The 27,934-nt window shown below is 38.3% G+C and overlaps 1 protein-coding gene and 1 pseudogene across 2 annotated transcripts in view; both read left to right on the top strand.

The window, feature by feature from the left end:
• KIF11 (kinesin family member 11) overlaps positions 1-26,438 on the top strand; it is a 50,590-nt gene extending 24,152 nt beyond the window's left edge. Inside the window, exons 16-22 of the mRNA XM_079900360.1 lie at positions 3,036-3,194; positions 7,847-7,953; positions 17,064-17,343; positions 19,746-19,968; positions 21,181-21,332; positions 22,231-22,347; positions 24,373-26,438. Of these exons, the coding sequence (XP_079756486.1) occupies positions 3,036-3,194; positions 7,847-7,953; positions 17,064-17,343; positions 19,746-19,968; positions 21,181-21,332; positions 22,231-22,347; positions 24,373-24,504 (1,170 nt within the window). The 3' untranslated portion in view covers positions 24,505-26,438. The remainder of the gene's footprint in view (positions 1-3,035; positions 3,195-7,846; positions 7,954-17,063; positions 17,344-19,745; positions 19,969-21,180; positions 21,333-22,230; positions 22,348-24,372) is intronic.
• On the top strand, positions 4,380-5,277 carry LOC307175341 (heterogeneous nuclear ribonucleoprotein A1-like; annotated as a pseudogene). Its single transcript has one exon. The product of its transcript is annotated as a heterogeneous nuclear ribonucleoprotein A1-like (transcript).
• Positions 26,439-27,934: the final 1,496 nt, after the last annotated feature.

Below are 27,934 nucleotides of genomic sequence, written 5' to 3'. Positions count from 1 at the left end.
CTATACGTATACATATATCCCCATATCTCCTCCCTCTTGTGTCTCCCTCCCACCCTCCCTATCCCACCCCTCTAGGTGGACACAAAGCACCAAGCTGATCTCCCTGTGCTATGTGGTTGCTTCCCGCTAGCTATCTCTTTACATTTGGTAGTGTATATATGTCCATGCCACTCTCTCACTTCGTCCCAGCTTACCCTTCCCCCTCCCCATGTCCTCAAGTCCATTCTCTATGTCTGCGTCTTTATTCCTGTCCTGCCCCTAGGTCCTTCAGAACCATTTTTTTTCTTTTTTTTTAGATTCCATATATATGTGTTAGCATATGGTATTTGTTTTTCTCTTTCTGACTTACTTCACTCTGTATGACAGACTCCAGGTCCATCCACCTCACTACAAATAACTCAATTTCGTTTCTTTTTATGACTGAGTAATATTCCATTGTATATATGTGCCACATCTTTATCCATTCATCTGTCGATGGACACCTAGGTTGCTTCCATGTCCTGGCTATTGTAAATAGAGCTGCAGTGAACATTGTGGTACATGTATCTTTTTGAATTATGGTTTTCTCAGGGTATATGCCCAGTAGTGGGATTGCTGGGTCATATGGTAGTTCTATTTTTAGTTTTTTAAGGATCCTCCATGCTGTTCTCCATAGTGGCTGTATCAATTTACATTCCCACCAACAGTGCCAGAGGGTTCCCTTTTCTCCACACCCTCTCCAGCATTTGTTGTCTGTAGATTTTTGATGATGGCCATTCTGACTGGTGTGAGGTGACCCAAGATATGATCTATCCTGGAGAATGTTCCATGAGCACTTGAGAAGAAAGTGTATTCTGTTGTTTTGGATGGAATGTCCTATAAATATCAATTAAGTCCATCTTGTTTAATGTATCATTTAAAGCTTGTGTTTCCTTATTTATTTTCGTTTTGATGATCTGTCCATTGGTGAAAGTGGGGTGTTAAAGTCCCCTACTATGATTGTGTTACTGTCGATTTCCCCTTTTATGGCTGTTAGCATTTGCCTTATGTATTGAGGTGCTCCTATGTTGGGTGCATAAATATTTACAATTGTTTTATCTTCTTCTTGGATTCATCCCTTGATCATTATGTAGTGTCCTTCTTTGTCTCTTGTAAATAGTCTTTATTTTAAAGTCTATTTTGTCTGATATGAGAATTGCTATCCAGCCTTCATTTAATTTCCATTTGCATGGAATATCTTTTTTCCATCCCCTCACTTTCAGTCTGTATGTGTCCCTAGGTCTGAAGTGGGTCTCTTGTAGACAGCATATATGCAGGTCTTGTTTTTGTATCCATTCAGCCAGTCTGTGCCTTTTGGTTGGAACATTTAATCCATTTACATTTAAGGTAGTTATGGATATGTATGTTCCTATTATCATTTTCTTAATTGTCCTGGGTTTGTTATTGTAGGTCTTTTCCTTCTCTTGTTTTTCCTGCCTCGGGAAGTTCCTTTAGCATTTGTTGTAAAGCTGGTTTGGTGGTGCTGAATTCTCTTTGCTTTTGTGTGTCTGAAAATGTTTTAATTTCTCTGTTGAATCTGAATGAGATCCTTGCTGGGTAGAGTATTCTTGGTTGTAGGTTTTTCCCTTTCATCACTTTAAATATGTCCTGCAACTCCCTTCTGGCTTGCAGAGTTTCTGCTGAAAGATCAGCTGTTAACCTTATGGAGATTCCCTTGTATGTTATTTGTTGTTTTTCCCTTGCTGCTTTTAATATTTTTTCTTTGTATTTAATTTTTGATCATTTGATTAATATGTGGCTTGGCATGTTTCTCCTTGGTTTTATTCTGTATGGGACTCTCTGTGCTTCCTGGACTTGACTATTTCCTTCCTGTATTAGGGAAGTTTTCAACTGTAATCTCTACAAATATTTTCTCAGTCCCTTTCTTTTTCTCTTCTTCTTCTGGGACCCCTATGATTCAAATGTTGGTGTGTTTAGTGTTGTCCCAGAGGTCTCTGAGACTGTCCTCAGTTCTTTTCATTCTTTTTTCTTTTTTCTGCTCTGTGGTAGTTATTCCCACTATTTTATCTTCCAGGTCACTTATCTGTTCTTCTGCCTCAGTTATTCTGCTACTGATTCCTTCTAGAGAATTTTTAATTTCATTTATTGTGAAATTTCATTTATTGTGTTGTTCATCATTGTTTGTTTGCTTTTTAGTTCTTCTAGGTCCTTGTTAAACGTTTCTTGTATTGTCTCCATTCTATTTCCAAGATTTTGGATCTTCTTTACTATCAGTATTCTGAATTCTTTTTCAGGTATACTGGCTACTTCCTCTTCATTTGTTTCGTCTGGTGGGTTTTTACCTTGCTCCTTCATCTGCTGTGTGTTTCTCTGTCTTCTCATTTTGCTTAACTTACTGTGTTTGGGGTCTGCTTTTCGTAGGCTGCAAGTTCGTATTTCCCATTGGTTTTGGTGTCTGCCCCCAGTGGCTAAGATTGGTTCAGTGGGTTGTGTAGGCTTCCTGGTGGAGGGGACTGGTGCCTGTGTTCTGGTGGATGAGGCTGGATCTTGTCTTTCTGGTGGGTAGGACCACGTTTGGTGGTGTGTTTTGGGGTGTTTGTGACCTTATTATGATTTTAGGCAGCCTCTCTGCTAATGGGTGGGGTTGTGTTCCTGTCTTGCTAGTTGTTTGACATAGGGAGTCCAGCACTGTAGCTTGCTGGTCGTTGAGTGGACCTGGGTCTTTCTTAGCGTTGAGATGGAGATCTCTGGGAGAGCTTTCGCCATTTGGTATTACGTGGAGCCGGGAGGTCTCTGGTGGACCAATGTCCTGAACTTGGCTCTCCCACCTCAGAGGCACAGGCCTGACACCCAGCCGGAACACCAAGACCCTGTCAGCCGCACAACTTTTGGGAAGTCTGAGGTCTTGTGCCAGCGTTCATTAGGTGTTCTGTAGGAGTTGTTCCACATGTAGATGTATTTCTGATGTATTTGTGGGGAGGAAGGTGATCTCCACATCTTACTACTCCGCCATCTGGAAGGTCTCCACGAAATTAATTCTTTTTTTTTCTTCAAAGATAGAAGATCAGAAGAAGGAAATGGATGGCTTTCTCAGTACACTGTGTAACAATCTACATGAACTAAAAGAAGATACAATTTCTTCCTTGGCTGAAACACAGAAGCTTTGTGAAAACTTAACTGAAGACCTGAAGACAATAAAGAAAATCCATTCACAGGTATCTTATTTAGGTGATTTAAGGAGCGTAAAAAGAAAGTATTATGATCTTTAACCTGATAATCCCTGTTACAGACTCAAAGCTATATAACTAAATTAGAATCCTGAAAATACCATCGCCACTTTTGCTTACAACAGTAATTAATGTGAAATAATTGAGAGTATTTCTCTTGATCAGTTAATATTTGATGATTTGCTACATGTAGAGCCCTATGCTAAAGCACAATAAAACGTAATAGTCCTTCCCTCACATCAAGATAAAGATGAACTGCAGAAATATACCATCAGGAGCACAGTTAGCAGAAGATGGTCATAGCATTTAAAATGAACATGTATCTACATTTTAACTTGATAATTTTTGTTGTTGTTGTTTTTGTTTTTACTGTAACATGGATAGTTACTCTCTTTCGCAAACTATTCCCTGCTTTCTTTTGCTATTTTTGTCTCATCAGTATCAGGCATTTAAATTGTAGTAAATTGATACAATTCTTTTTTTTTTTTTTTTTTTTTTTTTTGCGGTACGCAGGCCTCTCACTGTCGCGGCCTCTCCTGTTGCGGAGCACAGGCTCCGGACATGCAGGCTCAGTGGCCATGACTCACGGGCCCAGCCGCTCCACAGCATGTGGGATCTTCCCGGACCGGGGCACAAAACCGTGTCCCCTGCATCGGCAGGCGGACTCTCAACCACTGCGCCAACAGGGAAGCCCTGATACAATTCTTAATTTTTATTGATAAATGTAATTTATGACTTGCTCCATGTAAACTATTCCTCAGTATATGATGCTTTAAATCAAAACCAAACCTTCAAGCCAGGCCAGTCATAATCTATAAATATCAGATATATGGAAAATAATTTCTGGTATTCTTAAGCCCTTAGTTATGAATTCTGAAGTTCTGTTAAATGAGGCTATTACTACATGACAGAACTCTTTGGTCAGTGAAACTGTTGACATGGTTTAGTGACCAGTAAAGAATTCTTTGTTTTGGAAAGTGAGGGAAAGGGAATTCATATCCATGTCACCTGAAATGAGAAGGGAAATACATCTAAGGTCTTTAGATAAGAATTAAAGGAACTTTAGCTTTCTGTCCCTGGACGCCGCCAAACAAGCACTGTTAAAGTCTCCCCTCTCCAGGGCTCTCGTGTCTAAGTCAGAGTCGCCCGAAGAGCCCGAACAGCTGCGGAAGCTCTTCATCGGAGGCTTGACTTTGAAACAACCGATGAGAGCCTGAGGAGCCATTGTGAGCAGTCAGGAGTGTGCACAGACTGTGTGGTAATGAGGGATCCAAGCACCAGGCACTCCAGAGGCTTTCGGGTTGTCACGTATGCCACTGTGGAAGCGGTGGGTGCAGCCATGAAGGCAAGGCCACACAAGGTGGATGGAAGAGTTGGGGAACCAAAGAGGGCCGTCTCAAGAGAAGATTCTCAAAGACCTGGTGCCCACTTAACTGTGAAAAAGATTTTTGTTGGTGGCATTAAAGAAGACACTGAAGAACATCACCTAAGAGATTATTTTGAACAGTACGAAAGTGATTGAAATCATGACTGACCAAGGCAGTGGCAAAAAGAGAGGCTTTGCTTTCGTAACCTTTGATGACCATGACTCTGTAGACAGGATTGTCATTCAGAACTATGACACTGTGAATGGCCACAACTGTGAAGTAAGGAAAGCCCTATCTCAGCAAGAGATGGCTAGTGCCTCATCCAGCCAAAGAGGTCAAAGTGGAAGCTTTGGTGGTGGTCGTGGAGGGGGTTTTGGTGGGAATGACAGCTTTGGTCGTGGAGGAAACTTCAGTGGTTGAGCTGGCTTTGGTGGCAGCCGTGGTGGTGGTGGCTGTGGTGGCAGTGGGGATGGCTATAATGGATTTGGTAATGATGGGAGCACTTTTGGAGGTGGCGGAGGCTACAACGATTTTGGCAGTTACAACAATCTTCAGATTTTGAACCCATAAAAGGAGGAAACTTTGGAGGCAGAAGTGCTGGCCCCTATGGTGGTGGAAGTCAGTACTTTGCCAAACCATGAAACCAAGGTGGCTGTGGCTGTTCCAGCAGCAGCAGGAGCTATGGCAGTGGCAGGAGGTTGTAATTACTGCCAGGAAACAAAGCTTAGCAGGAGAAGAGAGCCAGGGAAGTGACAGGGAAGCTACAGGAAGCTACAGGGAAGCCCTAAACATGTCTTTTTTAAAATGTGCTGTATGAAGTTAGTCTACTCTGAAGCCATCTTGGTAAACTACACCAACAGTGTGAAGTTAGAATTTCTTCATGGTGATGCCAGGTTCCAAATTTATTTACAACCTGCTTGGGTGGAGAAGACATTGTCTTCAGAAACCTTGGTGTAGTTGAACAGACAGTTACTGTGTTGTGACCTGGAGTTCACAGTTAAAAGGGTCACCCAGGGCTTCCCTGGTGGCACAGTGGTTGAGGGTCCGCCTGCCGATACAGGGGACACGGGTTCGTGCCCTGGTCCGGGAAGATCCCACCTGCCGTGGAGCGGCTGGGCCCGTGAGCCATGGCTGCTGAGCCTGCGCGTCCGGAGCCTGTGCTCCGCAACGGGAGAGGCCACAACAGTGAGAGGCCCGCGTACCGCAAAAAAAAAAAAAAAAAAGGGTCACCCAAGCAAAGGAGTTTTTTGGTTATTAATATGATTGTTGGCACATCCTATGCAATATATCTAAATTGAATTATGGTACCAGATAAAGTTCTAGATGGGAATGAAGCTTGTGTATCATCCATTATCATGTGTAATCAATAAATGATTTAATACCCTCTTGAGGGAATTCCCTGGCATTCCAGTGGTCAGGACTCGGTGCTTTCACTGCCATGGCCTGGTTCATTCCCTGGTGGGGAAACTAAGATCCCGCAAGCTGCACAGCACGGCCGAAGAAACAACGAAACAAAACCTTCTTGAATGGAATGAAAAAAAAAAAAGAAAGATAGCAACTTTAAAATAAGATTATTTGTTTCCCTAATTGATAAGCATGAACCTTTTCAGACAAAAGGTTAATATTGGAAATTAGTACAAATGATAGTTAACATTTATTGAGCAACTCACTATGTGTTTATTCCTCCCACCAATGTAGATACAGGTTCTATTACTAGCCTAGTTTTCTAATGAGGGAACTGAGGCCGCAAGAGCATCTTACAATAGTTAGATCCCCTTACAGCCATAGTGGTGATGATACTGCCTGAAAGGCATCCATTTTTGAGGGGCTCTTCTATATGTTTCTAGAACATATTCTTGCTGTTTGAAATTGCAACAAGTTTACCTTAAACCTGCCTAGATCTTTTTAGGTATGTAGATCAGCTTTTTATTAATTAGCTGTTTTGAAATGTTTAAAATTGGCAAGCAACTGTTAAAAAACAAACAAAACGGGACTTCCCTGGTGGTCCAGTGGTAAAGAATCCACCTTACAATGCGGGGGATGCGGGTTCAATCCCTGGTCAGGGACCTGGGATCCTGCATGCTGCGGGGCAACTAAGCCCGTGCACTGCAACTACTGAACTCATGCACCTTAACTAGGGAGCCTGCGTGCCACAAGCTACAGAGCCCACATGCTCTGGAGCTGTTGCACCACAACTAGAGAGAAGCCTGCATGCTGCAAGGAAGAGTCCACACGCCGCAATAAAAGATCCTGCATACCTCAACGAAGATTCTACATGCCGCAACTAAGACCCGACACAGCCAAAAAAAAAAAAAAAAAAAAAAGTGCTCTTAAAAACATCCTAATATTTAAAAAAAAATTAGAAAAAAACCCACCTATGCCGTGAAAAGTATTTTAGCATGAGTGGTTTGACTTCCCTGGCTTAAAGGAAGCAAGTTTACTAACAGCTATTTCTGAGATATTCTAGAACTTGAAGTTAGTGCTGACAAACCAATGATGTAAACTCTGAACACCTGGTTACATGTAGATAAATCTGAAAATACCTGCATTTCCCTCTACTTTGAGATTAGTAAAAATACTGACACTCTATTCATAATCAAAGTGTTAGATGTATATTGTCAGTTGATGTGTTATTCAGAAATGTGTTTAAAGATCCCAAGTATGAGAAAAGGTTAAGCTCTATTTATTTATTTGGCCACACCTCGAGGCTTGCGGGATCTTAGTTCCCCAACCAGGGATTGAACCCGCACCCTTGGCAGTGAAAGCACAGAGTCCCAACACTGAACTTGTCAGGGAATGCCCTCTATTTACATTTTATTTATATGATCCAACTAAGTTCTGTAAAATGTTTCAGCTCTATTAACTGATAATATTTTTGGACTTCTTGACCCATTAGATTTTCAGCATTACTTTGTCTTCTGGTAGTGTTATCAGTTAAGAAGCAACTATGTATATCTGTCAAAGTGGTTCTCAAACACAATGTGACGTTTTGGTGTATTTGGTTAGTTTTGAGGTACTCGGAAAGTAACTTGTTACTTATGGTTAAAATATGAAAGTTTGCTAATTATTTACTTTTTTAAAAAATGCCTGTAATATTACTATCCTTTTAATGTCACTTCCACAAATCTCCTGTATGTGAGAGAGATGGAGTTAAAGATCTCTTGTCAGGAATTTTTATAATTCTCACCTATGGGAAAATACTTTATATCAGTATAGAAAAAAAGTTTAACTGTTATAATTTCAGTCTTTTCCTTCCCCACACCTTTCTTACAGGAACTTTGCCAGTTAATCAATCTTTGGAAGGAGAGATTCTGTGCTTTGGAAGAAAAGTGTGAAAACATGTGGAAACCACTTAGCAGTGTTCAAGAAAATACAGAGCAGTAAGATGTTTTAAATTTTTTTTTAATATATCTTTTCTGAATAAGTTGCAGTCTTTATAATCTCCACTTTCCCCCAGATACTTCAGTGTGTATCCTAAAAACATAAGCTACTATCTTATATAATAATTATTTTATTTAAAAAAAATTTTTTTTTTAATTTTTTTGGAGTATAGTTGATTTACAATGTTGTGTTAGCTTCAGGTGTACAGCAAAGTGAATCATTTATACATATGCATGTATCTATTCTTTTTTAGATTCTTTTCCCAAGCAGGTTATTACAGAATATTGAGTAGAGTTCCCTGTACTATATAGTAGGTCCTTATTAGTTATCTATTATAACAGTTATTTTAAATTAGAAAATTAATATTGAGAACTACTATTATCTAATATACAGACCTAATTCAAATTTTGCCAATTCTCTCACTAATGTTCTTTATAAGAAACGAAAAAGATTTTCCTCCTGGTCCAGGATTTAATTCAGGATCACACATTGCATTTAATTGTCTTGTCTCTTGAGTCTCCTTTAATCTGGAGCAGTTCCTTAGTTTTTTTTTTTAGTTCCTTAGTTTTTGTCTTTTATAGCCTTTTCTTTTTCAAAGAGCATAGAATATTTATTTAGTACAATGTCTCTCAGTTGGGGTTGGCTTTCATGATTAGTTGCAGTTGTCAAGAAAACCACAAAGGTGGTATGTTCTTAGCGCATCTCAGATATCAAGAGGTTTAACTTTTGTAATTTGGTTGTAATGTCCTCTAGATTTCCTTTGCAATTAATAAAGAACATAAGGGGAGATACTTTGAAACTATATAAGTATCCTGTTCCTCTTAGAATCTATTGATATGTATTTCTGAAACAGTTATGATAGTGGTTATCAAATGATCTTTTTTTCTAATCCCATCATTCCTTCAGCATTTGTTAGTTGGCATTCTACTGAGAGGAAGAATTTTCCCTTTGTTCTGCCATTTATTCTTTTTTTTTAAAATAAATTTATTTATTTTTGACTGTGTTGGGTCTTTGTTGCTGCATGCAGGCTTTCTCTAGTTGCAGCGAGTGGGGGCTACTCTTCCTTGCAATGCATGGGCTTCTCATTGCAGTGGCTTCTCTTGTTGCGGAGCACAGGCTCTAGGTGCGCTCGCTTCAGTAGTTGTGGCACACGGGCTCAGTAGCTACAGCTCGCGGACTCTAGAGCGCAGGCTCAGTAGCTGTAGCGCATGGGCTTAGTTGCTCCACGACATGTGGGATCTTCCCAGACCAGGGCTTGAACCTGTGTCCCCTGCATTGGCAGGTGGATTCTCAACCACTGCACCACCAGGGAAGCCTCCTGTCATTTATTCTTATTCATTTATTTATGTTAGCATGTACTCATGCATTCTTTTATCCTCTGGGTATAGTCCACTATTATTTATTCTGATGTTCAAATTATCCCAGTTTTGACTAGTGAGAGCCTCTTCAACTTGTCTCCTGTGTCCTTTTGATATGATCTGTCCTTTTTGAGCATTTTCTTACTTTCTGATATAGCAAGATATTCCAGGTATCTTGTACTTTCTCAGCCCCAGCTCTGAAATCATATTAATATAAACCAAGATCTGGGCACTAGGTGTTCTTATTGCTACTGTGGTGTCATTTCTTCTAAGGCTCCCAAGGTGGACATAGCTAGAAATACATGTGTGAATGTGTATATATATGTGCACTTAAATATCTTTCTTTTCTGTATTTGTGCTCCCTTTTCAGAAAGAAACCTGGCTCTCATCCACAATATATCTACCTATTTGCTCAATTTTAGAATACACATTAAGTAATTTCACAGTTTCTAACCCATATCCGTGATGAAATATACTGACTAATTAGAGTAGGGTTTGGCAAACTATGGCTGCTGAGCCGGATGTCTGCTACTTCAAGTAATTTTATTGGACACAGTCATGTTGGTTTACTCAATCTGTCTATTTGTTTATGTGTTGCCTTTAGCTATCTTTGACTGCCTTTGCACTGCAAAGGTTACATCAAAGACTATATACCTGTAAACCTAAAATATTTGCTATCTGGATTTCTAAGAAAAAGTTTTTAAGAAAAGCTGATTCCTGCACTAGTGTTCAGTGTTCCTTTATAGCCTCATTGCTTGCCCGTCTCACATCCTTATCATATATTCCGATCAGCCTTATGTTTTCTTTTAGAAATTTTATAGTTTTATGTAAGATTTAAAGACATGATCTATTTTTAATTTTTTGTATAAGGTATGGGGTTTGTCAAGATTCAGTTTTTTGCCTATAGATATTCTAAACTAATGAGGATAAGGGTATTCTGATATTTACCCCTATTTTTGCCCATTAAATTGTTCCTTTCTGAAGTTCCAAACAGGTCTGCTGGCCACAAATGCTATTTTCCTTTGTCTGAGAATATCTTGACTTTCCTTTTATTCCTGAAAAATATTTTCACTGGCTATAGAATTCCGGGTTGACAGGTCTTTTCTTTCAGCACGTGGAATATGTTGTTTCATTTCCTTTTGTTCTCCATGAGATGAGAAATCCAATCATTTGAATCCATGGCATTCAAATGATTGTTCACCTATAGGCAGTTTCTCTGTAGCTGCTTTTAACATTTTTTCTTTGTCCTTAGTTTTTAGAAGTCTGATTATATTGTGTCTTTTTTTTTTTTTGTGGTACACAGGCCTCTCACTGTTGTGGCCTCTCCTGTTGCGGAGCAAGGCTCCGGACACGCAGGCTCAGCGGCCATGGCTCATGGGCCCAGCCACTCCGCGGCATGTGGGATCTTCCCAGACCGGGGCAGGAACCCATGTCCCCTGCCTCGGCAGGCAGACTCTCAACCACTGCGCCACCAGGGAAGCCCCTATATTGTGTCTTCTTATGTATTTCTTTGAGTTAATCCAATTTGGGTTTGCTCAGCTTCTTGAAATGTAGACTTATGCCTTTCACCAAACTTGTAAATTTTCATCCATTCTTTCTTTTCTTTTTTTTTTTTTAATCCAAGAATTGTTTGTCTGTCTGTCTGTTTTTTGGTGGCACTGCTTGGCTTGTGGGATCTTAGTTCCCTAACCAGGGATTTAACCCGGGCCACAGCAGTGAAAGCACTGAGTCCTAACCACTGGACCACCAGGGAACTCCCTTCATTATTTCTTTGAACATTTTTTCAGCCCTATATTTTTCTCCTCTGCTTCTAGAACTATGATGACACAAATGTTAGATCTTTTATTATGGTCCCATAGGTCTCTGAGGCTATAGATACTAGTCTGTTTTCTCTTTGTTGATTGATTGAGTAAATCCTGTAATCTATCTTTGTCTTTATGTCCACAGACCCTTCGTTTGTCATCTCTAACCTAATGTTGAACCCATTCAGTGAGGTGTTTTATTTCAGTTACCGGTTTTTTCAGTTTATAATTTTCATTTGCTTCTTTTTTCTTAAATCTCTTCTATTTCTTTTTAAGATTCATTCTTTTTTTTTTTTTTTTTTTTGGCTGTGCCTCGCAGGCTGTGGGATCTTAGTTCCCCAACCATGGATTGAACCCAGGCCCTTGGCAGTGAGAGCATGGAATCTTAACCACTGGACGGCAAGGGAATTTCCTTTCGATGTGTGTTTTTTTATTTTTTTTTAATTTTTATTTTATTTAATTTTTCATACAGCAGGTTCTTATTAGTCATCAATTTTATACACATCAGTGTATACATTTCAATGCAAATCGCCCAATTCATCACACCACCATCCCCACCACCCCATGGCTTTCCCCCCTTGGTGTCCATACATTTGTTCTCTACATCTGTGTCTCAACTTCTGCCCAGCAAACCAGTTCATCTGTACCATTTTTCTAGGTTCCACATACATGTGTTAATATACGATATTTGTTTTTCTCTTTCTGACTTACTTCACTCTGTATGACAGTCTCTAGATCCATCCACGTCTTAACAAATGACCCAATTTCATTCCTTTCTATGGCTGAGTAATATTCCATTGTATATGTGTACCACAACTTCTTTATCCATTTGTCTGTCGATGGGCATTTAGGTTGCTTCCATGACCTGACTATTGTAAATAGTGCTGCAATGAGTATTGGGGTGCATACGTCTTTTTGAATTATGGTTTTCTCTGGGTATATGCCCAGTAGTGGGATTGCTGGATCATATGGTAATTCTATTTTTAGTTTTTTAAGGAACCTCCATACTGTTCTCCATAGTGGCTGTATCAATTTATATTCCCACCAACAGTGCAAGAGGCTTCCCTTTTCTCCACACCCTCTCCAGCATTTGTTGTTTGTAGATTTTCTGATGATGCCCATTCTAACTGGTGTGAGGTGATACCTCATTGTAGTTTTGATTTGCATTTCTCTAATGATTAGTGATGTTGAGTAGCTTTTCATATGCTTCTTGGCCATCTGTAAGTCTTCTTTGGAGAAATGTCTATTTAGGTCTTCTGGCCAATTTTTGGATTGGGTTGTTTCTTTAATATTGAGCTGCATGACCTGTTTATATATATTGCAGATTAATCCTTTGTCCATTGATTCATTTGCAAATATTTTCTCCCATTCTGAGGGTTGTCTTTTCGTCTTGTTTATGGTTTCCTTGGCTGTGCAAAAGCATTGACGTTTCATTAGGTCCCATTTCTTTATTTTTGTTCTTATTTCCATTACTCTAGGAGGTGGGTCAAAAAAGATCTTGCTGTGATTTATGTCAGAGAGTGTTCTTCCTATGTATTCTTCTAAGAGTTTTATAGTGTCCGGTCTTACATTTAGGTCTCGAGTCCATTTTGAGTTTATTTTTGTGTATGGTGTTAGGGAATGTTCTAATTTCATTCTTTTACATGTAGCTGTCCAGTTTTCCCAGCACCACTTATTGAAGAGACTGTCTTTTCTCCATTGTATATCCTTGCCTCCTTTGTCGTAGATTAGTTGACCAAAGGTGCGTGGGTTTATCTCTGGGCCTTCTATCTTGTTCCATTGATCTGTGTTTCTGTTTTGTGCCAGTACCGTATTGTCTTGATTACTGTAGCTTTGTAGTATAGTCTGAAGTCAGGGAGTCTGATTCCTCCCGCTCCATTTTTTTCCCTCAAGACTGCTTTGGCTATTCAGGGTCTTTTGTGTCTCCATACAAATTTTAAGATTTTTTGTTCTAGTTCTGTAAAAAGTGCCATTGGTAATTTGATAGGGATTGCATTGAATCTGTAGATTGCTTTGGGTAGTAGAGTCATTTTAACAATATTGATTCTTCCAATCCAAGAACATGGTATATCTCTCCATCTGTTTGTATCATCTTTAATTTCTTTCATCAGTGTCTTATAGTTTTCTGCATACAGGTCTTTTGTCTCCCTAGGTAGTTTTATTCCTAGGTATTTTATTCTTTTTGTTGCAGTGGTAAATGGGAGTGTTTCCTTAATTTCTCTTTCAGATTTTTCATCATTAGTGTATAGGAATGCAAGAGATTTCTGTGCATTAATTTTGTATCCTGCACCTTTACCAAATTCATTGATTAGCTCTAGTAGTTTTCTGGTGGCATTTTTAGGATTCTCTATGTGTAGTATCATGTCATCTGCAAACAGTGACAGTGTTACTTCTTCTTTTACAATTTGTATTCCTTCTCTTCTCTGATTGCCGAGGCTAGGACTTCCAAAACTATGTTGAATAATAGTGGTGAGAGTGGACTTCTTGTCTTGTTCCACATCTTAGAGGAAATGCTTTCAGTTTTTCACCATTGAGAATGGTGTTTGCTGTGGTATTGTCATATATGGCCTTTATTATGTTGAGGTAGGTTCCCCCTATGCCCACTTTCTGGAGAGTTTTTATCATAAATGGGCGTTGAATTTTGTCAAAAGCTTTTTCTGCATCTATTGAGATGATCATATGGTTTTTATTCTTCAGTTTGTTAATGTGGTGTATCACATTGATTGGTTTGCGTATATTGAAGAATCCTTGCATCCTTGGGATAAATCCCACTTGATCATGGTGTATGATCCTTTTAATGTGTTGTTGGATTCTGTTTGCTAGTATTTTGTTGAGGATTTTTGCATCTATATTCATCAGTGATATTGGTCTGTAATTTTCTTTTTTTGTAGTATCTTTGTCTGGTTTTGGTATCAGGGTGATGGTGGCCTCATAGAATAAGTTTGGGAATGTTCCTTCCCCTGCAATTTCTCAATGTTGGTACCTGTTATCTTTATTCATTCAAGTTGTGATTTTCCAGAATGGTTTTTAATTGTATCTTGAACATTTTGACTATTATGTTAGGAGGTTCAGAATCCTATTTAAGTCTTCTTTTTTAAGTAAGCAGGTCCTGGGCCACTTTTTTGGGCTGTGGTTCCAATAACAATTTAATTTTCAGAACATTAGCAGTTTTATTCTGGCATGCTTCGTTCCTATGCTATGCATATGTGAAAAATATGTATTCTGCTTTTTTTTTTTTTGCGGTACGCGGGCCTCTCACCGCTGTGGCCTCTCCCGTTGCAGAGCACAGGCTCCGGACGCGTAGGCCCAGCGGCCACGGCTCACGGGCCCAGCCGCTCCGCGGCACGCGGGATCCTCCCGGACCGGGGCACGAACCCGTGCCCCCCGCATCGGCAGGCGGGCTCCCAACCACTGCGCCACCAGGGAAGCCCTGTATTCTGCTTTTGATGGATGAAGTGTTCTAAACACATCAGTTAGGTCAAGTTAATTGGTAGTGCTGTTCAGGTCACCTGTATCCTTACTGAGTTTCTGTTTACTTATTCTATCAATTACTAATAGAGGGGTGTTGAGATCTCCTACTATAATTGTAGATTTCTCTATTTCTCGTCTCAATTCTGTCAGTTTTTGCCTCATATAAGTGATGCTCTGTTGTTAGATGTATACACAGTAGGGTTGATACATCTCTGATAATTGACCCTTTTATCATTATGTAATGTCCCTTTTTATCCTTGATAATTTTCCTTATTCTGAAATCTACTTTGTCTGAAATTAATACAAAAACTTCAGTTTTCCCTTGATTGCTATTTGCATAATATAGCTTTCTCCATTCCTTTACTTTTGGCATAAGTCTTTTTTTATTATTATTTTTTAATTTTTGGCTGTGTTGCGTCTTTGTTGCTGCACACAGGTTTTCTCCAGTTGCGGTGAGCAGGGGCTTCTCACTGCGGTGGCTTCTCTTGTTGCGGAGCAGGGGCTCTAGGTGCAAGGGCTTCAGTAGTTTTGGCTCGCGGGCTCTAGAGCACAGGCTCAGTAGTTGTGGTGCATGGGCTTAGTTGCTCTGTGGCATGTGGGATCTTCCCAGACCAGGGCTCAAACCCATATCTCCTGCATTGGCAGGTGGATTCTTAACCACTGTGCCACCAGAGAAGTCCCTTGGCCTAAATCTTTATATTTAAAGTGGATTTCTTATAGACAACATATAATTGGGTCTTGATCTTTTATCGAATTTCACGATGTATGGCTTTTATCTGTGTGTTTAGACCATTCTCATTTAAAGTATTGATATAGTTGGCTTAAAGTGTACCATTTTGTTTTCTATTTGTTGCATCGTTTGTGCTTTATTTCCTTTTTTCCTTTCCTAATTTAAGTTGAGCATTTTTATGTTTTCAGTTTATCTCTCCCATTGACTTATCATTTATACTTTTAGAATTACTTTTTTAAACTGTTTTTTCTAGGATTAATAATATATATTTTAAAATAATTTTAATCCACCTTCAAATAATTTGCTGTTTCATGTGTAATGGAAGGACCTTAACAGTATATTCCCGATTCCTCCTTCCTGTCTCTTATGCATTGTTTTCATGTATTTTACTTCTACATATGCTATATTTACCCAATACATTGTTACTCTGATTATTTTCTTTTTCAGTATGGCGTCTAGAAATTTTTAAATTACATATGTGGCTCACATTATATTTCTGCTGAATGATTCTGCTCTAGAATTCTGGCTATCACCTATCCTACTACCTAACTCCTATCATCTGTTTTTCAATCCTGTTGTTGGTCCTATTCATTATATCATGTTTCCACTCTGAATTCTTCTTTCTAGATTCTTAATCTAGAAAGTGTTTCTTTGATTCCTAGTGGGTTTTGATTCCTTGAGGGGATAGATTTGTGTTGATAGCCTCCAAGCTTACCCCTTAATTTTCTTTTCCTTTTTCAATTATTTTCACTTAATTTGTAGTTGAACTTCCGCTTTCAGCACATTTGCTTCCTCATGTGATTTGCTCACATGGTGTACCATCTAGTGGTAGTAGAGGGTAACCTTCATTCCCCAAAGTTTAACTCTGCTCCTGTGAGATGACTTTGAATGCTATTACAGGGAACTTTACTGAGAGAAGGAAGCCATCAATGAATTTTTTTTTTTTTTTTTTTTTTTTTTTGCGGTACGTGTGCCTCTCTCTGTTGTGGCCTCTCCCATTGCGGAGCACAGGCTCTGGACGCGCAGGCTCAGCAGCCATGGCTTACGGGCCCAGCCGCTCCGCGGCATGTGGGATCTTCCCGGACCGGGGCACGGACCCATGTTCCCTGCATCAGCAGGCAGACTCTCAACCACTGTGCCACCAGGGAAGCCCCATCAATGAATTTTAAATGTATATTTTGATATTAGTTTTATATTAGGGTTATGTTACATTGTACTATGTGTGCTATATGTATAGTTTGTCTCACCCCAATATAATTTTCTTTTAATTATTAGGTACCTTTATAGTTGACTTTGTTTTATAATATTTATAATTTTTATGATTTATTTTGTATCATAGGCAAGGCAAAACTGCGTAAGAACAGAATAACTAACTGATTGTGGACAGTTTTGGGACTAAACTAGAGGCTAGAGGCTGTAGGAGGTGTCCTTAAGTACCATAATCTAGTAGGAGGAGTAAAACACATGGGCAGTGTTCATTTTAATAGCCATATAGTTAATATTCTAAGAGGTACAAAGTAAAGTGTCATATCTGGAAAAAGTTTTATAAGAAAAGAGATATTTTCAAAGGTCATTTAGTTGTAGATGTGATGTCAGTCTGCTGTGAAAAGACAATTAAGGGCTTGGGCTCTGGAATTAGACTGCTTAGGTTTGAATGTGCCATTTTTGAGCTGTGTGATCTTGGGCAAGTTATGTATCCTTTGAGTCTTAGTTTTTCAAGTTAACAGTGTTATTCTCTTTTCCTATAGGAAATCTAAAGATATAATCAGCAAAACAACTTCTCACAGTGAAAAATTTGGTGCTGATTTTGATGACTTGTCAGCGGAACTCAGACATTTTAACCAGGAAGGTACAAAACTGGTTGAAGAGTCTGAGAAACACTGTGATAAACTCAGTAGCAACCTTGAAATAACATCTCAAGAGACTGAACAGAGATGTGAGGCTCTGAACACAAGCACACTTTATTTTTCTGAACAGTGGGTATCTTGCTTAAATAAAAGGGAAGAGGAACTTCAGAATTTATTGAAGGTAATAACTTTATAACTGGAACCTCATTTGGGGAGAATAGTGATAATCAGAAAATTAAATATTCTTGGCTAAGAATTGGTTTCAAAACACGTGATATTTTAAAGTATAATGTTTTTGTTTTTGTTTTGCTGCATTGGGTCTTCGATGCTGCACGCAGGCTTTCTCTAGTTGCAGCGAGCGGGAGCTACTCTTCGTTGCGGTGCGCAGGCTTCTCATTGTGGTGGTGTCTCTTGTTGTGGAGCGTGAGCTTCAGTAGTTGTGGCTCACGGACTCTAGAGTGCAGGCTCAGTAGTTGTGGCGCAAGGGCTTAGTTGCTCCATGACATGTGGGATCTTCCCGGCCCAGGGCTCAAACCCGTGTCCCCTGCACTGGCAGGCGGATTCTTAACCACTGCGCCACCAGGGAAGCCCCTAAAATATAATTAATGACTTAAAATTTTAAGTGTAACAGTTGGTATGCTTATATATGATCTTGTTTCACATATGTTTCCTAGATCTTCAAATTATTTAACATTTACCTGATCTGTCCTATATCTATCTGTGGTTTTTGACTTGTTAGTTCCTTCAGTTAAGAGCACCCCATCTTTTGATATATAATACTTTTCACCTATGTATGCTTTTTACTTTTCTCCAGGTACATTCAAACCTGTTATTGCTTTAATTATTTAGGATATTGTTCTGGTTACTCAGAAGATATCTGATAGATTTGTGGGTTTGCTTGAACTTAACACTTGCATGAGCCCTTTGTGGCTTGGTTTTTCTTCTGTGCAATAAAATGATTTTACTAATATTCTCAGGAATTAGGTAAAAGAATTTAAGTATTTTAAGCTATATAAGCTATTTTCACTAAAAGGAACCATGACTAGTGGAGAAATAGGTAATTTCAGGTTTGGAGCAGGAAGTGTAATGAGCCTACAGATCTTGTCATACCAGAAAGTGAGGAAGCTGTTAAAGATTAGTGGGGCTGTGTCAGAAAGACTTAGGAGCCAACTTGATGACACTCCCCTGTTTAAAGGTGGTACAATTTGAGCATCAAAAAGAGTAATTGCTACAATAGATTAAGATATGTCAAATATGTTAAAATTGATGAATTCATAAAAATTTCATTAGTCTCCTTTGGATCACGCTAGGGAAGCAAGAAATGATTCTGAGAAGTGGTAAATAAAGGGAAACAATTGAGCATCCATCTGTCTTTCCTGAAAGAACTCTATCTTGGTTCAACAGGGTAATGGATGAAGAAAACTGTTTCAAAGAAGAATCCCAGCTAATAAAATGCAGAAGAAATGACAGGATTAGGATATCACAATTTTGCAACCCTTAGTGAAATAATCCCTGTGGACATTAATGACTGCTTACACCATTTGATCAAAAGCTGAAGGAGATGTTTATAATTAAGAGGGTGACCACACTCTAACACACGGATTAGTCTTCTTTTTTGGGATTTTAGTTCCCCGACCAGGGATTGAACCCAGGGCCTCGGTAGTGAAAGCGTGGAGTTCTATAACCACTGGACCACCAGGGGGTTCTCCACACTGATTAATCCTAATGTGAGAGACATGACCAGGCATTATGTGCTTTCAGTACCACCTATGAAATATTCTTGCCCAAAAGTTAAAAACTTATTTAGATCAAGCCTTTAGATCTAACTAATTTGTAGAAAATACAGAGGACAGATGAACATGTGAAAATAACAGCTTAGAGGTGCAATTGACAAAATCCAGAAATTGAGATATTCAGTAGAGCACAAAGACCTGGTTTCTTCAATGAAAATTTTTTTCAAGGAGAAAAGTATGAGGAAGGATAACTTATATCAAGAAGGAGTTAAGACTAGAGGGCCTTAAGCCCCGGTTTTCCTGGGATAGTCCTTGTTTATATCTATTGCACTGGGGTTATTACTATTAATGGCCCTTTTTACTCTGAGAATATCTCAGTTTGGATGATAAATTATATAGTCAATTAAGACATATCAACCAAATATAATGATGAATTCTGATTCAAACAAAACAAGTCTGAAAAAGACAATTGGTGAAATTTGAACACTGACTAGACATTTGATATAAAGAAATCAATGTTAAATTTTTTAGAAGTGAGAGTGGTCTTAAGAAGCTCTTAACGCTTAGAGAAGTATGCTGAAGTAAATGGATGAAATGGTATAAGATTTGCTTCAAAATAATCCTGGTGGAGAGCAGGAGTAAGTGGCCAATCTTGTTTGATCTATATCCCATGTAGTAATAAATGTTGAGGCTGGGGAGTGAATATAAGGGAGTTATTATTATTATTTCTACTTTTGCAGTTTCTAAACCTTTTATTATGGAAAATTTCAAGGTAAGGAGAAGTTAAATATTGCATAAAGCACTGACAACTTTGATTTTAATAATGAAGTCTCATTTGCATCATTTACAGGTTGTACAACAAGGTTGTGAGGCTTCAAGTTCAGAGATTACTGAAAAATTAATTGGACATAAAGCAGCTAATGAGAACCAGCATAACATTCTTCTTGGTCAGATAACTATTGATGAAGAAGAATTAATGACACAAAGTCAAGAACTTAATAAAACCGTAAAAATTGGTTTGACTAAGCTTAATTGCTTTCTGCAGCAGGATCTGAAACTGGATATCCCAACAGGTACTTTAAAAGGGAAATGGAATTGTTAAATTTTTTGAAGTTGAATTCAACTGTATACAGTGCTAGATGTTCAGAAAAACAAGGTCCTGCCATTGCCTGATAGAATTTGCCATCTCACTCTGATCAACTCAAATATAGAAAAATTAGAACCCCAAAATAGCTTTGATCAAGCATTAAATGATGCATATGACATATACACCCAAACACTTGGGCATCATAATTCAGTAAAAGTTTACAAACATTCAGGGAACTGGCTTTGGTTAAGAGAGCACATTTTAAAAGCAAATAAAAACAACCATCTATCTAGCACTGTTTATAAAAGGACATTTTAATACCAAAAATAGTGGAGGAATGTAATTAAATAAATCTAGTTTAATGCAGAGCTTACCACATTGTGCATTTTCTCATGTGTACCTCTCATTTTGTCATGACTGTTAGATTGGCATTTAGGAATTACCATTTTGGGAGGTCAGAGATGGCAAGGATCAGTGTAGGCTATAATGATTCAGGAATGTCTTCATGAAAGAAGGTGTAACAAACTGTTTCACACAGGATGAGTAATTGAGTTATTCATTAGATTGTGGTAGGGGTTGCACACCCTGTAAGTTTAGTAAAAATCACTGAGTGAATTTTGTGGTGTGTAAATTACACTTTAAAGCTTTTTTTTTTTTTAGCAATTATAAAAGAGGATGGCACTAAAGGGTGTCAATTTATTTTTTCCCCAAAACTCTTGATATTTAATGAACTTTTCAATGAAATTAGGAATATAAATATTAAGAGAAAAGGCAAGTGCCTGTGTAAATTATGAGAGCATGAGTTACTATGAAGAAATGTAACTGGTTAATATTTAGCTACCACCAAATTTAGTGAAATGATTATCCCTGTCAAACTGATCATGCTGCCATTCCTCAGAGCACTCTGAATCGTTTTAGAGCCTACAATACATCTTCTATACATGCTCAGAGATGGAAAATTTCATGTTTTGGTGTAGGTGGAATCTTGAAAATGGTTGAGTCTATTTAAGATCAGTTGTCAAGTTAGGAAATATTTTAAGCAACATATGCCTGACAGATAGCAAGACTGATTCTCATATGTGGCAATGGTTCTATTTTTGGAAGACAAAGACTTATTGGGAGGTATAAGTTCTAGCATTAAAAAAAATACCTTACTCATATCCCACACTTCAATTTTTACCACTTATGTCTACTAAAGGTATGACACCACAGAGGAAAAATTATTTATACCCATCAGCACTGGTGAGAACCCAGCCACGTGAACAGCTCCTTGATCAGTTGAAAAGGAAACAGCCTGAGCTGTTAATGATGCTAAACTGTTCAGAAAACAACAAAGAAGAGACCAGTCAGGTAAAATTTATTTTAGGCATCATAATTTTAGAACTCTCCCATGAACTCTTTAAAAAAAAAAAAAAAAATTTATTTATTTATTTAGGTTGTGCCAGGTCTTAGCTGCGGCAGGCAGCCTCCTTAGTTGTGGCTTGTGGGCTCCTTAGATGCGGCATGCATGTGGGATCTAGTTCCCTGACCAGGGGTCGAACCCGGGCCCCCTGCATTGGGAGTGTGGAGTCTTATCACTGCACCACCAGGGAAGTCCCTCCCATAAACTCTTGATGTCATCTTCACGAGAAGAATTTTATTCTTTGCCCTTCAGTCCTACCCTGTCTCATTAAGGATAGTTGACTGCTAAGCCTATTTCTTTTAATTGGGCCATTTTTTATGATTAGACTTAGAGATAATTATAATAGACAATGTTTATGTTATGCTGATTATGTGCCCGACACTGTTCTAAACACTTTACATACATATTTACTCACTTAATTGTCTCAATAACTCTATAAGGTGAATGCTAGTACTATCCCCATTTTAAAAGGTGAGGAAACTAAGAATTGCCTTGTCCTAAGTCACAAGGATGGAGCTGGAATTAGAACCTAGCTCCACAATTTGTGCCCTTAACTATAGTGATTATAGAAAAGTTGGGAAATTGGAGAGTAACAAAGAAGGTAAAAAATAAACTGTAATCTCTTTATTCTGAGATTACCATATTTAACATTTTATTATAGGTACTTCTCTATATGAACACATAATAGGAATTATTTTCATTACTTTGTAGACTTCCTACTGATTTTGTTGAGGTTTAACTTTTATGTAATGGACATTGTGTTATTTTCAAAGAAGAAAACTGCCTTTACTTGTGTGAAGGTTTTTAAGCCCTGGGACTTAATCACTCATCAGCTTCTTATTTTAGGACTTGGATGAAGAAAAGGCAGTTCTGGTGCACACTGTTGAAGAACCTCTAAGTCAAGAGCCATCTGTAGACACTAGTTTGGATTGTTCATCAAGTTGTGGGGTTCCATTTTTCCAGGTACCTGATTATATCCTATCAGATAACCTTTCCACATCTGATGTAAGTCAGTCATTTGCTATTCAGTATAAAGGGATTACTCTTGGTGGGTGGGATAGAAAAAATATTTCAGTCATTCCTTTGGGATGGCTTGTTAACTTTTCTGATTTAAATTATTTACACAAGTATGATAATCGATTAGGGGTTTTTGGTAGGATAAATAAAGGCAAAATATGACTTAATCCCATCCTTAGCTGGTAATATTCTGCTGTTATATTTATCCCTTTTCTGCTTCCTACATACTCAGAATGATACTAAAAACAGTCATTTCTCTCTTCCCTCCACCTTTGACATGGAAGTCCTGGAGCCTGTCTCTGTCTATGATCAGACTTTGAAGGCTAAGAAGTTTAAAAGATTGAGGGACCGAATGCCTCTCTGTTAAATGACTGATTCTCCAACTTGAGGCTTTTCTCCTATTCACTATTCCCCCACGTAGCCTCCTGCCTTGATCTTGTGTGTTTAAATCCCATGCCCTCTCCTATTACCTTTTCATCACTGTTGGGAGTATGGCACTGTAAACTATCTACATCTTTCCCTCTAATTTGAAGTCATGAGCCTAGACAGTCTGTGAGGTAAGGATTTCCTTACTTACATAGGACATTGATGTCTACATTTTATAGTTGAAGCACTGCTTCTGATATGTATATGCTTGTACCTGTCTTTAATAGACCTGCAGGCCTCCACCAAGATCTAAAGATTCTCCATCCCTGATTTAAGCTGTTAAAACTTCTAGTTCAGATTTTATTAAATTCCTCTCTGTCTGCATCAAGGCAGTTTTATCTCCAAAGTCTTCCTACCTTTTGCTTCATTCTTTACTATTAGAAAACTCTAGATATATTTCTTTCTATTTATTGACCCTCTCTTCTATCTTATAAAGTTAAGAAAAGGGGGAAAGTTAAGAGAAGGGAACCTTAGTGACTACTTAATCCCTGTTTGGAAATCCTTTCGTTATTAAAGCTTATGATGTTTTGAAGGCCAGGCTTAGTGGTTCGGCTATGGCAAAGAAATTCCTATAGTACCAGAAAAGACTTGGGATTGGATTTTAGACCTTACCTGAAGTCTAGAAATTATTTTTACTCTGATAGCAGTCTGATATGGGGAAATTTTCTGGGTTAAAAACTTTAAAGTTGGTTTATGATTTGTCTAAGAATTGATGAGTGGGTCTACAATGAAAGTTGTCAGTTACTTAAAGCCTCTCTAAGGGCAAGTACAAGGATTCCAATGAAATATTTCCAAATGAGAAATATGAAAATATGAAATAAGTTTTTTTAAAGATAAGATACAACTTAAATAAAAAGTGCCTTGAGGTAGCCTGTATATCAGATTCTGTGCTTAAAATAGAATTGCCTTTTTTTTTTTTTTTCCGCCCTCACTGCACCTCTTGTAGGATCCTAGTTCCCTGACCAGGGATTGAACCCAGGCCCTCAACAGTGACAGCACGGACTCCTAACCACTGGACCACCAGAGAATTCCCAGAATTACCATTTTTGTACAATAACAAATCTTTGTTTCCCGAGAGCAAGATTTCTAGCAGCCACACTGCTGACATTTTGAGCTGGATAATTCTTTGTTGTGGTGACCTGTCCTATGTATTATGTTTAGCAGCTTCCCTGGCTTTTGTCCACTGGAAGCCAGTAGCAACCACCTAGTTTTAACAACCAAAAATGTCTCCAGACAGTACCAAATGTCTCCTGGGGTGCAAAATCTCCCTACTGAGAACCATTGCCCTACAGTAAAATGTGTAATTATTCCTTGGAAAATCATACAGAAAATTAATATTTCTTTCTTCCCCCTCTTGGTAATAAAATGAAGAAGGCATTCATTTCTACTTGCCAAATTGTTGGCTCAAATTTGTGCTGAGTGTTTTCTGAAGTTTTCCACACCTAATTTCTTGCCTATAAACCAGAGAACTTTGAAAATAGAATATGATTAATATGTATCAGATGTTACTTTATATTGACTTAATTTTCCCCCTTAAATCCACAGCATAAAAAATCACATGGAAAAGATAAAGAAAACAGAGGCATTAATCCGCTGGAGAGGTCTAAAGTAGAAGAAACTATAGAGCAATCTGTTACGAAGAGCAGATTACCTCTACGAGCCCAGAACAATTTTTAGTTAACTTGAGGACTGGTAATTTTACTTTCTAAGAAAAATGAAAAATAAAACCTGTAACCCCAGAACTTGAGCCTTGTGTATAGATTAAAAATGAGTAGAAAATATCAAGGCAGTACTGTAAATTTAGTTGAATTTATTATCTACCCATTTTTTCTGTCATTGCTGTAGTTTACTGTATATTAAGTTGGGTTTCATTTGGGATTTGCATTGAGTAAATATGTATTTCTAGCTTTTGATATAAAATAGCTCTTTCATAACAAATGAAAAATATTTTTCTAGTATATTATTAAATAGCAGATATATAGAAGCTGCAGTGTTCTTTTAGGCTTGAACTTATATAGGTAAATATCACCAGCGCATGGTTTTAGGAAGGACCATATCCTTTCTTTTCTTTGTATGATTTAATTATGTTTAGATTTGCTTACCTCCTTCCCTAGACTGTTTCATTCTGCCTTCTCAGCAAACTTTCTCCCTTTTTTTGTCACCAAACCATTTGTAGCGCTACAAAATGGTATCCATTATTATTATGGGATAGCCAGAATTTTACCTAGAAATCTTTTACACTTTGCTGTGGTTATCTCTAAAATTGCTGTCAACAATAAACACAACCCTAGAAGTATCCCTTCCTTCAATATTTTAATTTGTTTCCCCCTAGATATGAAAGCATTTCATTCCTTTATGAGGCCTAACACATTAGTCCCCACAGAGTTCATAAAAAGCCATCTTCTCCAGAATATAGATTGCTATTATGAGAGAACTACCTGGAGTTCTGATTAATGGCTATGTGACCCTATTTTGAAGCCTGTATCTTGTGCAAAAGGTCAAAGTGTTTAAGTGCTTTTTGAAGCTATTAATTATGACTATCATTTATATTCATTTACCTGGTGAAACTTTTTGTTGTTCTTTGTATATAATAAAATATGCGTGTATATATTTTTTGCTCTTGAAATCTTAACCCTTATTAGAAGGGCCCTGACAATTTTGATCTGGCAGCCAAATTTCTGGAAGTTGGGATGTTTCAGCATGAAGAACCAGAGCACTTAGAAGGGATATATGTGAAGAATAAATTTTTTACACACATCAAGTTTAAGTGTATAAATTCAGATTTGATTCTGATAGCTAAGTAAAACCAAACCCTGTTGGAGAATTAGAAAATCTGCTACTTCAAGGAACTAAGTTTGCCTTGCAGAGTACTAATTATCTTAATAAAAATGATCGTATAATTTCTCTGCAAAATCAGATGTCAACATAAGCTATGGATAATATCTAAAAATATAAGCTACCCTCAGTAAACCCATGATTAATAAATTTGGTTTCTACATTAACTTATTTGTCTCATTATGTCTTATTTGGCAATGGGTATGTTTACAGAGTTAAGCCAGTTGTATTAAAATTCCTAAAATAAACTTCTACCGAAGTACCAGCAAGGAAGAAGGGCCTTGGTAAACATCCCGGCTTTCAGTTGCACTTGAAGGGGCTATGATTTAGTGTAAGATTAATGAAAAACAGATTGGGCCTCACAGGGCCTGAAGTCCAGCTTTAAGTCATCTCATTCCCTAAGTTTTAAAGTTATCTAGGAATGCTAATGCAACTGGTTGAACTGCCCGACAGAAGCAAAAATAAATCTGGAGAATTTTAACATCCAGAGCCTTAAATTAGCTCTGTAAATTGTTGTTGTTGTTGTGGTGGTGGTACGCAGGCCTCTCACTGTCGTGGCCTCCCCCGTTGCGGAGCACAGCCTCCGGACGTGCAGGCCCAGCGGCCATGGCTCACGGGCCCAGCCGCTCCGTGGCACGTGGGATCCTTCCGGTCCGGGGCATGGACCCACGCCCCCTGCATCGGCAGGTGGACTCCCAACCACTGCGCCACCAGGGAAGCCCTGTAAATTTTAATATACAATGTCAAGGACTCAAAAAATAACCCTCAGCAAAAACAGAGTAGGTAGCTTCAAGGACCCATTCCTCCTCAAAGGCAGAAACATTCAGAAACAATTTTGTCAGAACTTGGAAGCAAATGTTGAATCAAGAACAAAGTAACTTAAAAACTAGGAAAGCTTTTTGGTGTTTTACTTGCCCTTGTTACATTCCCCTTCCCAGCTCTGTGGTGGTCTTGAAGACATGCAGAAGCCCATCGTTCTCAAAGAGTGAGACCCTGTTCCCTGGTCATGAAGGAGCAGAGGAGATCTTAATCTCAGAAAGTTGTTTGTTGAAACCTGTCTAAGCCAACCTGAAGGACTGAAGCAAGGCACTTTCCTTTGTTTCATCTAACTCAGAACTCAGGGTGGAAAAATGGCAGGTATTTCTCAAAAATATTGTAAGGCAAATGAACAACCTGCTGCCACCTTTGGCAAAGGATTACAGTTGAGGTAAATAAAGGAGTGCCTAAAGCCTGAGAGGAAAAAATGGGAGAGAATTTCCTAGGGAAGTTAGGCTACTCAAAAACAACAGTGTATACTAGGGAACTGAGAAAGCCATCAGTTAGGCCAAGTTGCATGGTTAGAAAAGACCTGAGAAGACCTAAGTGTTCACTGCTGGCTGAACTCCAGGCTCAGCACAAGCAGGAAGTGAAGGCTAAGCTGATTTAAAATGACCTAGCTAAGCACTTAAAGGAGTGCTCCAACACAACCAACCTACAAAGACTGGGAGGATTTTTTTTTTTTCTTTTAATTCTTGTTTTATGTATTTAATTTTTGGCTACTAGCATTCAAGAAAATCTGTCAACACACTAGCTGAACACAAGCAAAAAAGTCTTTAGAGACTACGTAAGTCAAAGAATTGAGACTTTACAAAAGAATAGTTTAGAAAAGTCACTAAATAAATTGCTACAGCCCACAGCAAGGAACAAAAACAAACCCCAAAGCATGAAGAATCTGATTTCCAAAGTTACCCTATTACAATATTCAAATGTTCAGTTTTCAACAAAAACTAGGAATTATGCAAAGAAAGTATGGCTCATTCACAGAAGAAATGAACATAAACCATCCCTGAGGGAGCACAAACTTTGGACTTTAAATCAACTGTCTCATATATGCTCAAAGAGCTAAAGGAATCCAGTAGGAAAATGTCTCAACAAATAGAGGATATCCGTGAAGAAACCATAGAAAGGAACCATACAAATTTGGAGCTGAAAAGTAAGATAACTGAAATGAAAAAAATCACTAGAGGCTTCCAACAGTAGATATGATCAGGCAATAGAAAGCCAGTGAACTTGAAGCTAGGTCAATTGAAATTGTCCAATTGAAGAAGCAAAAAGGGAAAAGAATGAAGGAAAAAGTAGAACTTAAGAGACATGTGGAGCACAATGAAGCACACCAATATTTACAAAAAGAGAGTACCAAAAGAATAGGAGAGAAAGAAAGGCAGACAGTACTTGACGAAATAATGGCTGAAAACTTCTCAGATTTGTTAAAACACTCAAATCTACACATCCA

Source organism: Stenella coeruleoalba (genome assembly GCF_951394435.1).
Source record: "Stenella coeruleoalba genome assembly, chromosome: 16".
Classification (NCBI taxonomy): domain Eukaryota; kingdom Metazoa; phylum Chordata; class Mammalia; order Artiodactyla; family Delphinidae; genus Stenella; species Stenella coeruleoalba.
This window is presented reverse-complemented; position numbering and strand designations above follow the sequence as displayed.